At 42.6% G+C, this 13223-nt stretch overlaps 1 protein-coding gene across 1 annotated transcript; it reads right to left on the bottom strand.

Moving 5' to 3' along the window:
• Positions 1–108: 108 nt before the first annotated feature.
• LOC133389165 (uncharacterized) lies at positions 109–12961 on the bottom strand. Its single transcript, XM_061636772.1, has 5 exons — positions 12797–12961; positions 10320–10506; positions 2208–2398; positions 439–599; positions 109–256 (listed from the first exon to the last, which is right to left on the bottom strand). Exons 1-5 carry the CDS (start codon positions 12959–12961, stop codon positions 109–111), a joined length of 852 nt encoding a protein of 283 aa, XP_061492756.1.
• Between the last annotated feature and the right edge of the window lie 262 nt (positions 12962–13223).

Genomic DNA, 13223 nt, shown 5'->3' with positions numbered 1-13223 from the left:
AAAACCAAATCCAACAGATCATGAGCCAGTGGAAATATGGTTGCAGTCTGAATGACAATAAATGTAGAACTCCAGAAATAGAGGATAGAGGGAGAGGATAAATCAGCCTCAAAAGTATAGCCAGCTCTTACCTGCAGATAATGCAGACCCAAGCATATCAGAACAAGGCATGATGTCAAACAAATGGCTGTGATGATCTTTATAACACTTAAAACAGAATCTTAAGGAAAATGGTGTCCTTTTCTGCAAAATTAGCCTAAATAGAAAAGAAAGGACAGTGTTAAGGCTGCAGTTCTAACCCCGCTTCCCTGGGTTGAAATGCATTGAATTTAATAGGATTTACTTCTGAGTAGACATGCTTAGGAATGCACTGTTAAGCAGTGGTATAGCAAGATACAATAATTGGAGGAAATGTAGAACCAAAATCTAAGTTCAAACCTGTTGGTCCATGAAGAGCTTATTAGTCTTCTTCCTAACTCTTCTAGTACTTCTGGAATTTTTGTTTTGCAGTCTTCTAAACTTTGAAAGGCATTGCTAAAAAGAACTATGTCCACATCAGACCAATCTTGTGCATCAGTTCCTTTTATATATGAACCACCCTATGATACAGGATATTAAGAGAAAGATGGTAAGTACTTGACTTGAACCTACCCAGGCTCAATGCCCCACTGCAGAGTTGGGCCATCCACGTATCAGCTGCTCCACCTGCATTATTGGCTTACAAGTGGAGAATGTGTTTATCGGGCAAATTACTTTGGATGCCTCCTGCAAAGTAAGCTATACCATGTGTCCATGGGTCATTAATGTCATGACTCCGGTCCCAAGCAGCAGCCAGGACTCTGATACAGAGGAGGGGCAGCTGAGTCTGTCTCACCTATATCCCCAGCAGAACAGTGAGGCCCCATCACTGATCTCAATCCTGCAGCAGGAACTGGAGACCCCACTCTAGTCTTTATGGAGGAGGGGTGGAACCTGAGAAGTCAGGGCCCTCAAGGATATATAGCTTCATTTGGAGCTTAGGACTCCATCAGAACATGTTCCTTGCACCCAGCGATCTGTCCATGGTCCTGTAAGCTTTGTATTTGGCCCTCTTGCCTCTCCTGACCTCCATACCTGTAATGGTTGCTTGTCTCTCCCTGTGCCTCTCATATTGGGCTGTCATCTTCCTTAATTCTAGTTCTTCGTATCAACCCCAACCACTGGTTGGACACTCTGCCTCCCAGGCCATCCATAGCCTCTGCCACCTCAGAGCAGGCAATTAACAAATGCCACTTGGAGCAAGTTCTTGAAAATCATGCTCACCCAGGACACAACCCATCCACCACATTCTTGCAAAATAAATTGTGCTGGGATGCAAAACTAACAACTGCTTCACTCATATTTTTTCCTCCACAGGAATAACGTGTGTGTGTGCGCGCGTGCACGCACAAACTATACTGTCTTGCATAATGTCAATGCATGTGTTTATTTTATGTATCAGCTTTTCAGAGATTAACTATGATGAAGCAGCCCCAAGTCACTTAAGATTCTGATTCAGACACCAGACAATGCCAATTCTACATTAAGAGGGGGGTGGAGGAAGTTTATGATTTCCATACGGATAAGGCTTTCCTGACACACATTTGAGGCATTTTGGATCAAATATCATATATGCCTGTCCAGGCATTGCTGGGGAAGACAGCTTCATTTCTGTTCACCCCTTTAAAATAAGAAATCTGAGTAGATGTATCTTGTTATACAGAGTTGTGTGGTATTAGGTCTTCAAAATATTCTCTCACATTCATACACACACACTAAAAAACACAACAATTTCCAAAATGACAGTGATCCAGAAGCAGTGAAGAGAACTGCTTTGTGTAACATGCACTAATACCCTACTGGGAGGAAGGGTGGGATATAAATTTAATTAAAAAATAAAATAAATAAATATTGTATTTTTGATGCTTAGAAAATAGCATATCCTTGCAACAGGATAGCCGACCCTTTAGGGAAATAAATGTGAAGAGTGTGTAACAAAGAGGGAACTAATGCAAATTTATTGCATACACACATATACACATAAATGATTATGTGGAAAGGCCCTTAAACATTTGATTGATTGATTGATTAATTGGTTTATATCCCGCCCTTCTTCCCAGCAGGAGTCCGATGCAGGAAATGCAACACTATTGAAATCAATCTCAAACAGGATGTGGCATCATCAGTACCTTTGTAACACAAGTTATTGGCAATGGAAACACTTCTTTGACCAAAGCAATCATCCCTTCAACTTCTGATGCACAGGCTAACCTTACAGTGCCTGACATAGGTCGTAGGTTTGCTTCCACAAATTTCTGAATTTCCATAGGTGTTTTGTACTCTAAGATATTTTCAGGTTTAAACCCAGTGGACAATTGAGCTGTATAAGAGAAAAATCAAGGCAAATTACAGGTTTTCCTGAAAAGAAAGGATAAAAAGAATTCTCAAGTTACATGGCTATTCCGCATAGTGTCAAATTCATCTCCCCACCTCCAGACCTGAGTTCAAGTTATTAAAAATAACTTATATTGCATTTTGTTATTATTTTTATTATTACATCTCTGTCTCACCTTTGTTCCATCATGGTACTCAACCTGGGCAGTCTCCCATCCAAGAACTGACCAGACCAAAACTTGCTGACGGCTGCCTCGTGCACCTTTAGACTAGGCCCTGATCTGGCACATCTCTAATCCAAGAAACTTTTTCATGAAAAAGTTCAAAGAAATAACATTTGCATCTTCTCCTCTGTACTCTGCCCAGTTTTAGGTCACATTTTTAGGAAGAATGAACAGCACAAAGTTCCATGATAATGAGTGACATGATTATGTCAATCACTGGACATTGGACTTCACAGCAGCGATGATGTAAGAGTGCCAGTGCCACTGTGAGGGGATACCCCTCGCTGGATTGTCACCTTGTAGTGGTGAGTTGGCTTGTGTGTTCCAATGAACCCTATGAGCGATGCCGTTGGGAGTCATGTACTCCCAGCAGCGTCACCCATGGCGGTAAGGTCAAGGGAGAGGAACCAGACAAAGAACGATCCAAGAATGTCCTCAAAGGCAGAACAGGCGGAGGATAACAATGTGTATGTTACAATGGCTGTGAAGGCGGATGAAGGCTGCAGCAGATAAAAGACTTCCAATCATTGTGGTATCCATACTATTGGATCAAAGCCTTTTTCTGTCAAGACTGTGTGTTAATCGTTGTGTGCCGATCTCTCCACATAAAACAAATTCACGCACAGGCGTCTTCCAACCAAAACAAAACAAAACAAAACAAATCAAAAGTCCCATGGCGATTGGTGAATAGCGACAGAGACAGGACTGTGAAATCCGGAAGCCCACAGTCATGGACCGGCACATTGGCGGTGGATACAGACTCAGTCATCCTGGCTCAAGGACCAAGGCAGTTGAGTAGCTCGGCAGCTATATCCACGACTGAGCAGTCCTATTCAGGATCCGCTCTGCTCACCCCGTATGGGGAGGGGGGTAGAAAAGATGCCCTAAATATAGCCTGCCTCATCTCTCTCCCTGAATGGATTACCGTGTCCAGTTGGGTCACCACTTAGTGGTTGCAAAAGACAATTGAACTTTGGAACATGGAATATACGGACATTGCTGGACAATACAGATAGTGAATGCCCTGAACGCAGGACTGCCATCATCGCGAGGAAGTTGAGACATTTTAATATTGACATAGCAGCACTCCAAGAAACTTGAAGAACAGGAGAAAGACAGCTGAAGGGGAAAAAAGGAGGTTATATCTTCTTCTGGAAAGGACTGCCTGAACAAGAATGATGAATACATGCAGTAGGCTTTGCTATTAAAAATAATCATGTGAAGCTCTTGTCAGAAGTTCCTATTGGCATTAATTAGCGGCTCTCAACTTTCCAGTTAAAACTTGCCAAAAACCAGCAGGCAACTCTTCTAAGTGCTTATGCACCAACATTAGATGCTGATGAAGACATCAAGGAAATTTTTTATACCCAGCTGGACACCATCTTATCAGAGATACCTAAGGAGGATAAAATTATCCTCCTGGGTGATTTCAATGCAAGAGTTGGGCATGATTTTGATTTATGGCCAGAAACCATTGGGAAAGAAGGAGTTGGCAATAGCAACCTGAATGGCATTCTACTTCTGACTAAATGTGCAGAGCACAATCTTGTTATTACAAACACACTCTTTCACCAGAAAAATAAATTTAAAACATCATGGAAGCATCCTCGGTCAAAACACTGGCATCTCCTGGAATATGTAATTGTCTGTGCCAGAGATCGTCGTGATGTACTCCTCACTAGGGCCATGATGAGTGCTGATGACTGCTGGACAGATCACCGATTAATTTGATCCACTATGGCCATTAATATTGTTCCTCAACATAGGCTCCAAGGAAGATAAAACCAAGGCATAAAGTGAACATCCATGCCCTTCAAGATCCTATTAAGCAAGGTTGCTTTCAAACAACTCTCAAGAAACATCTGTTGACAGAACTCCCTGAAAATGTTGAGGAACACTGGATTAAACTGAAGACATCCATTACTGTAGCATGTGAACAAACTATTGGATACCAAACTAAGAAACATCGGGATTGGTTTGATGAGAATGATAGTGAGATTGAACATATCATCGACAAGAAAAGGAAAGCCTTCCAGATATGGCAGAAATACATTAACTGTGCTGCTAAGAAAAAAATCTATGCCAGTGCAAAGGCTGAGGTCCAAAGAAGAACTAGACAACTGAAGAAGGCCTGGTGGATAAAGAAAGCTCAAGAAATCCAGCACTTTGCAGATGCTCATGATGCACTGGGCTTTTTTAATGCCACAAAGGCATTGGTCTATGGACCAACAAATTATAGTACAAATCCCTTACATTCAATGGATGGTACCAAACTTCTTAAGTATAAAGAGTCTATTGCACTGCGCTGGAAAGAGCATTACCATGGCCTCCTTAATCATAATTCTACTGCGGCTGGTGAGGTCTTCTTGCAAATTCCACAACAAACTAGAGACGAGCTTGCAGTATCCCCTAATTTGGATGAAGTCAGTAAAGCCATCAATCAAATGAAGAACAACAAAGTTAGTGGACCTAATGGGATTCCTGCTGAAGTCTTTAAAGAAGATGGGCCTGAATTTACACAACAACTTCATAAGCTCATCGGAAAAAAAATCTGGATGAGGGAGGAGATCCCGGAAGACATTACGGACACCATAATTATCACCCTATTTAAGAAGGGTGATAGAACAGATTGTGGGAACTATTGAGGTATCTCTCTTCTTGCTACCACAGATAAAATCCTTGCAAGGATCCTCACAAATTGCCTCCTACCATTCTCAGAGGATGTCCTCCCCGAATCTCAAAATGGTTTCTGTCCTTCCAGGGGGACAGTGGACATGATCTTCACTGCACGACAGCTTCAAGAAAAATGCCAGGAGGAGAATCAACCTTTATATATGGTGTTTATTGATCTGACTAAGGCCTTTGATACTGTGAATCCATTCACAAACCGCTCTCTGGACCATCCTTCTGAAAACTGGTTGCCCTGATAAATTTGTGAACATTTTGCGACTCCTTCATGACAACATGACAGCGACAATTTTGGATAACAATGGCTTTCAGAGCAATCCATTCAGAGTCGGATCAGGCATAAAACAGGGATGTGTCATTGCTCCTACCTTATTTGCTATCTTCATTGCTATGATTCTATACCTTATTGGGGGGAAGCTTCCTACTGGTGTAGAAATCATATATCGAACAGATGGAAAGCTTTTTAATCTCAGTGGGCTGCAAGCAAAAAGTAAGGTAATGTCAACCTCTGTCGCAGAACTTCAATATGCCAATGATAATGTAGTCTCCACGCATTCAGAGAAAGATTTTCCAACTATCCTAAATATCTTTGCAGAAGCATATAGAAAGCTTGGCCTCTCACTGAATATTAAAAAAACCAAAGTGTTTCATCAACAGGTGCGAACTACTCCCTCTGTAGCACCATCATTCCAGCTTAATGGTGTGAGGCTGGAGAATGTTGATCACTTCCCCTAACTTGGCAGCCATCTCTCTGTAAAAGCTGACATTGATGCTGAAATTCAACATCGTCTGAGCTCTGAGAGTGCCGCATTCTCCTGAATGAAGTGTAGAGTGATTGAGGATCGGGATATTTGCAGGGAGACCAAAATGCTTATTTATAAAGCCATTGTACTACTGACCTTACTGTATGCCTGTGAAACATGGACCATTTATAAACACCTCTCACAACTTCTTGAAAGATTCCACCAACACTGCCTCCAGAAAATTCTGCAAATTACTTGGGAAGACAGACGGACTAATGTTAGCATTTTGGAAGAAGCAAAGACTACCAGTGTTGAAACAATGATCCTTCAACATCAACTTCACTGGACTGGCCATGTTGTTTAAATGCCTTATCACCGTCTTCCAAAGCAGCTACATTACTCCCAACTTAAGGATGGAAAACGGAATATCGGTGGACAACAAAAGAGGTTTAAAGATGTTCTTAGAGTGAATAAAAAAATGTAACATGAGCATTGAGAACTGGGAACTCTTGGCCCATGAACGTCCCAGAGGTCGGCTATTATCAAAGGTGCTATGGACTTTGAAGAAGCACAAATACAACAGGACAAACAAGCTAAGCTGAAGGCATGTCAAACAAATCCTCATTGTGACCATCTTCTATCTGGAAACCTATGTCCTCACTGTGGGAGGCTGTGTGGATCCAGAATTAGCCTCCGCAGTCACTTACGGACCCACTGTTAAAGACCTTATCTTGGATGACAATCTTACTCAGCCACGAGTGATTGCCAATGAATGAATGAATGTCAGAGTAAGGATGCTGAGCAAAGCAACTACCCTTTAGTGCCACTGTGCTGGAGGCCTTTCCATCAGATCTTAATGTGGCACAGCTGTGACTGTGCAAGAAACAATGAATCCCTTTAACACACAGGGCCTGTTCTTCTATGTAACATCCTTCCATCTTTTTGGCTTCTTTGAGTTAGATGCTGATGTAGAGCTGTGTCACCAGGCTGATAAGCACAAAGGAAACAGGAGTCTCTCCCTTCCACTCCTCGTGGAATTCACGATTCAGCTGCATATCAGAGAAATCATTGGTTGCCCTAATTCAGTTTAGGAGTATGATAAAAAGGTTAAAGGTGAAGGAGAGAAGTTATCTGTGTTTAATATGTCCACCACATATTCCAAAAGCATGTTTATATTCAGCTGAGGTATTATTTAATGCACAATGTCATAACCAATTTTTTCTTATTCTAGTGGTGTTGTTGTGGAGAAATACAATGGTGGCAGGCCAGACTTGGGAGGCAGGCCAGAGGCAGGCTGGTACACTGCTTTAGATATTGTTGTTGTTGTTGTTTTCATTTCTACGCAGGGCAGTCTTTAGGAGAATTGGGCACTTTTCAGAGTTGCAGCATGCATTCTAAGTGACTTCAACAATTTTGGATTGCTATTTTAGAGAACAGAAAGATTCCAAATAAAATTACATTTCCCAAATATTGTGAATGCCTCAAAACATGTATGGTTGGTGCTGATGGCACTTCCAAGATAAAATCTTTTGCATCCACCAGGACTTGGACTCCAGTGTTACAGCAGTTGAATAATATGAGGTCTCCAGAACACAGCCTTGTCCTGATTTTTTGGATGAGTTTCAGTTGGTGCAGCTCGAGGACATTGACAAGGTGCTTGGACAGGTGCGTGCAACCACTTCTGTGTTGGATCCTTGCCCCTCTTGGCTAATAAAAGCTAGCAGGGATGGAACTGCCGGCTGGGCCAGGGAAGTGATTAACGCCTCATTGCGAGAGGGAGTGGTCCCTAACTGCCTGAAAGAGGCGGTAGTGAGACCGCTTCTGAAGAAATCTTCCCTGGACCCAGAAATTGTTAATAACTATAGGCCAGTAGCAAATGTTCCATTTCTGGGCAAGGTCCTAGAACGAGTGGTTGCGGACCAGCTCCAGACACTCTTGGATGAAACTGATTATCTGGATCCATTTCAATCGGGTTTCAGGCCTGGTTTTGGCATGGAGACAGCCTTGGTCACCCTGTATGATGACCTTTGTCGGGAGAGAGACAGGGGGAGTGTAACTCTGTTGATTCTCCTTGATCTCTCAGCGGCTTTCGATACCATCGACCATGGTATCCTCCTGGGGAGGCTCGCTGAGCTGGGAGTTGGAGGTACAGGGAAGTGATTAACGCCTCATTGCGAGAGGGAGTGGTCCCTAACTGCCTGAAAGAGGCGGTAGTGAGACCACTTCTGAAGAAATCTTCCCTGAACCCAGAAATTGTTAATAACTATAGGCCAGTAGCAAATGTTCCATTTCTGGGCAAGGTCCTAGAACGAGTGGTTGCAGACCAGCTCCAGACACTCTGGGATGAAACTGATTATCTGGATCCATTTCAATCGGGTTTCAGGCCTGGTTTTGGCACGGAGACAGCCTTGGTCGCCCTGTATGATGACCTTTGTCGGGAGAGAGACAGGGGGAATGTAACTCTGTTGATTCTCCTTGATCTCTCAGCGGCTTTTGATACCATCGACCATGGTATCCCCCTGGGGAGGCTCGCTGAGCTGGGAGTTGGAGGTACTGCATGGCAGTGGTTTTCCTCCTACTTGACGGGTCGTCTCCAGAAGGTAGTGTTTGGGGAGCATTGCTCGACACCATGGACCCTCCAGTATGGAGTTCCGCAGGGGTCAGTTCTGTCCCCCATGCTCTTTAACATCTACATGAAGCCGCTGGGTGCGGTCATCAGGAGTTTTGGAGTGCATTGCCACCAGTATGCTGATGATGACACGCAGCTCTACTTCTCCTTTTCATCTTTTTCAGGTGAGGCTGTCAATGTGCTGAACCGATGCCTGGCTGCGACAATGGACTGGATGAGAGCTAACAAACTGAGGCTCAATCCAGACAAGACTGAGATGCTGTTAGTGGGTGGTTCTTCTGACCAGATGGTGGACGCTCAACCTGTCCTGGATGGGGTTGCACTCCCCCTGAAGGAACAGGTTCGTAGCTTGGGAGTACTTTTAGAAACATCCCTGTCACTTGAGGCTCAAGTAGCCTCGGTGGCACGGAGTGCTTTCTACCAACTTCGGTTGGTGGCCCAGCTACGCCCCTATCTGGACAGGGACGACCTTGCTTCAGTTGTCCATGCTCTGGTAACCTCTAGACTAGATTACTGCAATGCGCTCTACGTGGGGCTGCCTTTGAAGACGGTTTGGAAACTGCAGCTTGTGCAAAATGCAGCGGCCAGATTGTTAACACGGACCAGGCGATCCGAACATATAACACCAGTTCTGGCCCGCTTGCATTGGCTGTCTATATGTTTCCGGGCTCGATTCAAGGTGCTGGTTTTAACCTATACTGCCTTACATGGCCTGGGACCACGATACTTGATGGAACGCCTCTCCCGATATGAACCTACCCGTACACTGCGCTCAACATCAAAGGCCCTTCTCCGGGTGTCCACTCAGAGGGAAGCCCGGAGGATGGTAACAAGAAAAAGGGCCTTCTCAGTGGTGGCCCCCGAATTGTGGAATAATCTCCCTGATGAGGTACGCCTGGCGCCAACATTGTTGTCTTTTCGGCGCCAGGTTAAGACCTACCTCTTCTCCCAGGCATTCTAGCATTTTAGCATTTTAGCATTTTAGTATTGTAGTATTTAGCATTTTGTATTTTTAGTATTTTAGTATTTTAGTTTAGTATAGGTTTTTTGGAAATTTAATGAGTTATGTTTTAAATTGATTAATGTGTGGTTTTTAAATCGTATGTTGATATTTTGATGTTGTGAACCGCCCAGAGAGCTTTGGCTATGGGGCGGTATAAAAATTTAATAAATAATAATAATAATAAAATAGTGTCCAACAACATCTGGAGGGTGTCAAGTTCCTCATCCTTGTTCTAAAGGATAAGACCCTCACCTTACACTGGGAGAGGTGATTGATGGTTTCACTATGATACATGGGCCCAATACTCAGCCTCTCTAGCATCCAGTATCAGTAGCCATTATCCCACCGCTACCCCCATAACTGCCCCATTTGCAGCTCTCTTGCTGGGCCTGTTTGGCTCAGGAAAAACTCTTTGTTCCTCATCTTTTTTGAGAATATCAAAATGGCATCTTGCAGCCATTAGATGTGGTTTCATTCAACCCCAGCATGAACACTTGGTGAGAATTGGCAAGGGCAGAATGGATGACGACAGAAGAGGGGCAGTTTTTAAAATGTAAGGTTCATACCAGGGAGGTCCTTGGTGATGTGAACACCAGAGAAGTTCAAAGGAAAAGTGCTACCTCTTTTGCTGCCTGTGAAGTGATGCTCTTGTTTCTCATGGTGCTCCCTAGCATGCACGGTTCCAAACTGCTTGGGGCACATCCTACAGGATGTTGATGTTTCCACAGCCACAAATTTTGATTCCCTCTTATGAGTCATACTTGGGCAACCTTTCTGCTTGCTGGTCAGCAGCATTTCATGATCAGCCTGTTAAAAAAGAGTTTAAAAGAACTGGGTATACATTGAATTGAGGGGAGGAAGAGATTAGAGATGGGACGAAGTAAGTATGTGTAGATAGTAATCTATTCTTTAAAATGGTATATTGGAAAGAAATATGGTCAGAAGATGACAAAGTTCTCTGTTCTGTTACATATTTAATATTGGGGGAGGGCTTATGTAAACAGCCCTGTGCAGCTGTTTAAATTGTTGATCAGCCATTCATTTTCATCAGTACTTCTTTATGGTGTTACTCTGGACAAGAGGCCGCTGTAAGGACAGAATATGGAGAAACCGATTGGTTCCCAATCGGAAAGGGTGTGAGACGGATATATTTTATCACCCTATTTGTTTAATCTATACGCAGAACATATCATACAGAAAGCGGGATTGGACCAAGATGAAGGTGTGAAAACTGGAGGGAGAAATGTCAATAATTTAAGATATGCAGATGATACCACACTACTAGCAGAAACCAGTAATGATTTGAAATGAATGCTGATGAAAGTTAAAGAGGAAAGCACAAAAGCAGGACTACAGCTGAATGTCAAGAAGACTAAAGTAATGACAACAGAAGATTTATGTAACTTTAAAGTTGACAATGAGGACATGGAACTTGTCAAGGATTAGTAGCTTGGCACAGTCATTAACCAAAATGGAGACAATAGTCAAGAAATCAGAAGAAGGCTAGAACTGGGGAGGGCAGCTATGAGAGAACTAGAAAAGGTCCTCAAATGCAAAGATGTATCACTGAACACTAAAGTCAGGATCATTCAGACCATGGTATTCCCAATCTTTATGTATGGATGTGAAAGCTGGACAGTGAAAACAGTGGACAAGACAAAAATCAACTCATTTGAAATGTGGTGCTGGAGGAGAGCTTTGTGCATACCACGGACTGTGAAAAAGACAAATAATTGGGTGTTAGAACAAATTAAACCAGAACTATCACTAGAAGCTCAAATGATGAAACTGAGGTTATCATCCTTTGGACACATCATGAGAAGACATGATTCACTAGAAAAGACAATAATGCTGGGGAAAACAGAAAGGAGTAGAAAAAGAGGAAGACCAAAAAAAGATAGATTGATTCCATAAAGGAAGCCACAGACCTGAACTTACAAGATCTGAACAGGGTGGTTTATAACAGATGCTACTGGAGGTTGCTGATTCATAGGGTCACCATACATTGTAATCGACTTGAAGGCACATAACAACAACAATATTTTATTGTATACACTGCCGCACACTACCATGTTAAATAATAGGAAATGATGGTATGTAACAGCCTTGTTCAAACTGGTGCCCTCCAGATTTTTTGGACTACAACTCTCATCATCTCCAGCCAGCACATTTTTACTTATTTTTTTACATTTATATCCCCTTTTTTCCACCATGGAACCCAATATAACATACTGGTGGTTCCCAGCTGGTTATCAATCCAGACATTTGTTAGACCTAGAACTGCAAAGGGATAGTCTCATGTGCCTTCAGAGCATATCCTAGGACTACTTTTGTGTCTATTCATTCTCTTATGTAGGAACTCACCTTGTTTTGCAGATGTAAATAGCTGCAGGACATTGCTGGCCTGTGATGGCTCAGTCTTGCCAGTGAATAAGGCTAAAGTACACAACGGGATTGGAAAGAAAAGGTGGAGGTGGAGGCTTGTTGCAGGGTTTTGGTTTCTTAATCTGGGCTTCAGCTCATGAGATGTTAGGTGGGTATTTGTCAGTCAGAATGGGCTTTCCAGCTAAGGTGTGTAGTGAGCTTGACAATGGCTAGTTGCTGTAGGTCATTCAAGGGTGCTAAATGGGAGCTAAGTGACCACAAGAGATGTCTAGTATCCAAGCTGAAAATGAATACTAACCCCCAACTGGAAACACATTAGAACTTGAATTAAATTGAATTTCAAACTTTCCAAATCTTGTTTTTGAAATACAACTTTGAGGGATTCTTTAAAAATAAACACACACATGAATAAACTTTGCTTCTTGTCTTTCTTAATGTTGTCACTTTGCCAAGTTCACTACTTTTTCATCTTGTAATAATAAGAATATAAAGTTGATTTTCTCCCATCAATTTCCAGTTAGAAGAATTTGCTGGAAAATGTCTCGCACACATGTAAATAAGCAAAGTGTCTCCAAGACAAGAAATGCTTGGAGTAGTATGGGTTTAAGGGTTTGATGTATTTTAACAGACTCTCTTACATAACAACAACTACATAAAAGAGTGAGGCCAGGCTTGAATTAAAGGAAGAGGAAGATGACATATTCCATCTTACCTTTGCATGGTGCAGAAGACACTCTCGCAAAACTTCCTCGCCACACATTTCACAGTGAACTCTCCCAAGATGTTTTGCTTGAAAATGATATCTCAGAGCTGTATTACTGACAAAGTCATGCCCACATCTCTCACAGTTGTAAGATTTGTGTTTTAGACCCCACATCCTTTAAAAGCAGAGGACAAGTTTTTTTAAAGAAAAAAACCAGCAAACTTAAACACACACACAGGGAGAGAAACTCAATTGCCACAGACAAAAGGATAGCTGTATCTTGACCCAAACACATTGCACCAGTGAGCCAGAGGATCTTTTGTAATACTGTCTTGTTATTTTGAAACTCGTTGATCAAAGCCTGTTCCACTTGTGGCACCATAGTAGCAAGATGATCACTCCTAAATCATCTGACTAAATTAGTCTTTCCCCCAGG

The sequence above is a fragment of the Rhineura floridana genome, chromosome 1 (assembly GCF_030035675.1).
Source record: "Rhineura floridana isolate rRhiFlo1 chromosome 1, rRhiFlo1.hap2, whole genome shotgun sequence".
Taxonomy (NCBI): domain Eukaryota; kingdom Metazoa; phylum Chordata; class Lepidosauria; order Squamata; family Rhineuridae; genus Rhineura; species Rhineura floridana.
This window is presented reverse-complemented; position numbering and strand designations above follow the sequence as displayed.

Coding starts and splice junctions, on each gene's coding strand:
- LOC133389165 (XM_061636772.1), bottom strand. CDS start 12,961: ATGTGGGGTCTAAAACACAAATCTTACAACTGTGAGAGATGTGGGCAT. Junction 10,507..12,796: donor GTCTTCTGCACCATGCAAAG/GTAAGATGGAAT, acceptor CTTTTTTAACAG/GCTGATCATGAAATGCTGCT. Junction 2,399..10,319: donor CTTCACAGGCAGCAAAAGAG/GTAGCACTTTTC, acceptor TCTCTTATACAG/CTCAATTGTCCACTGGGTTT.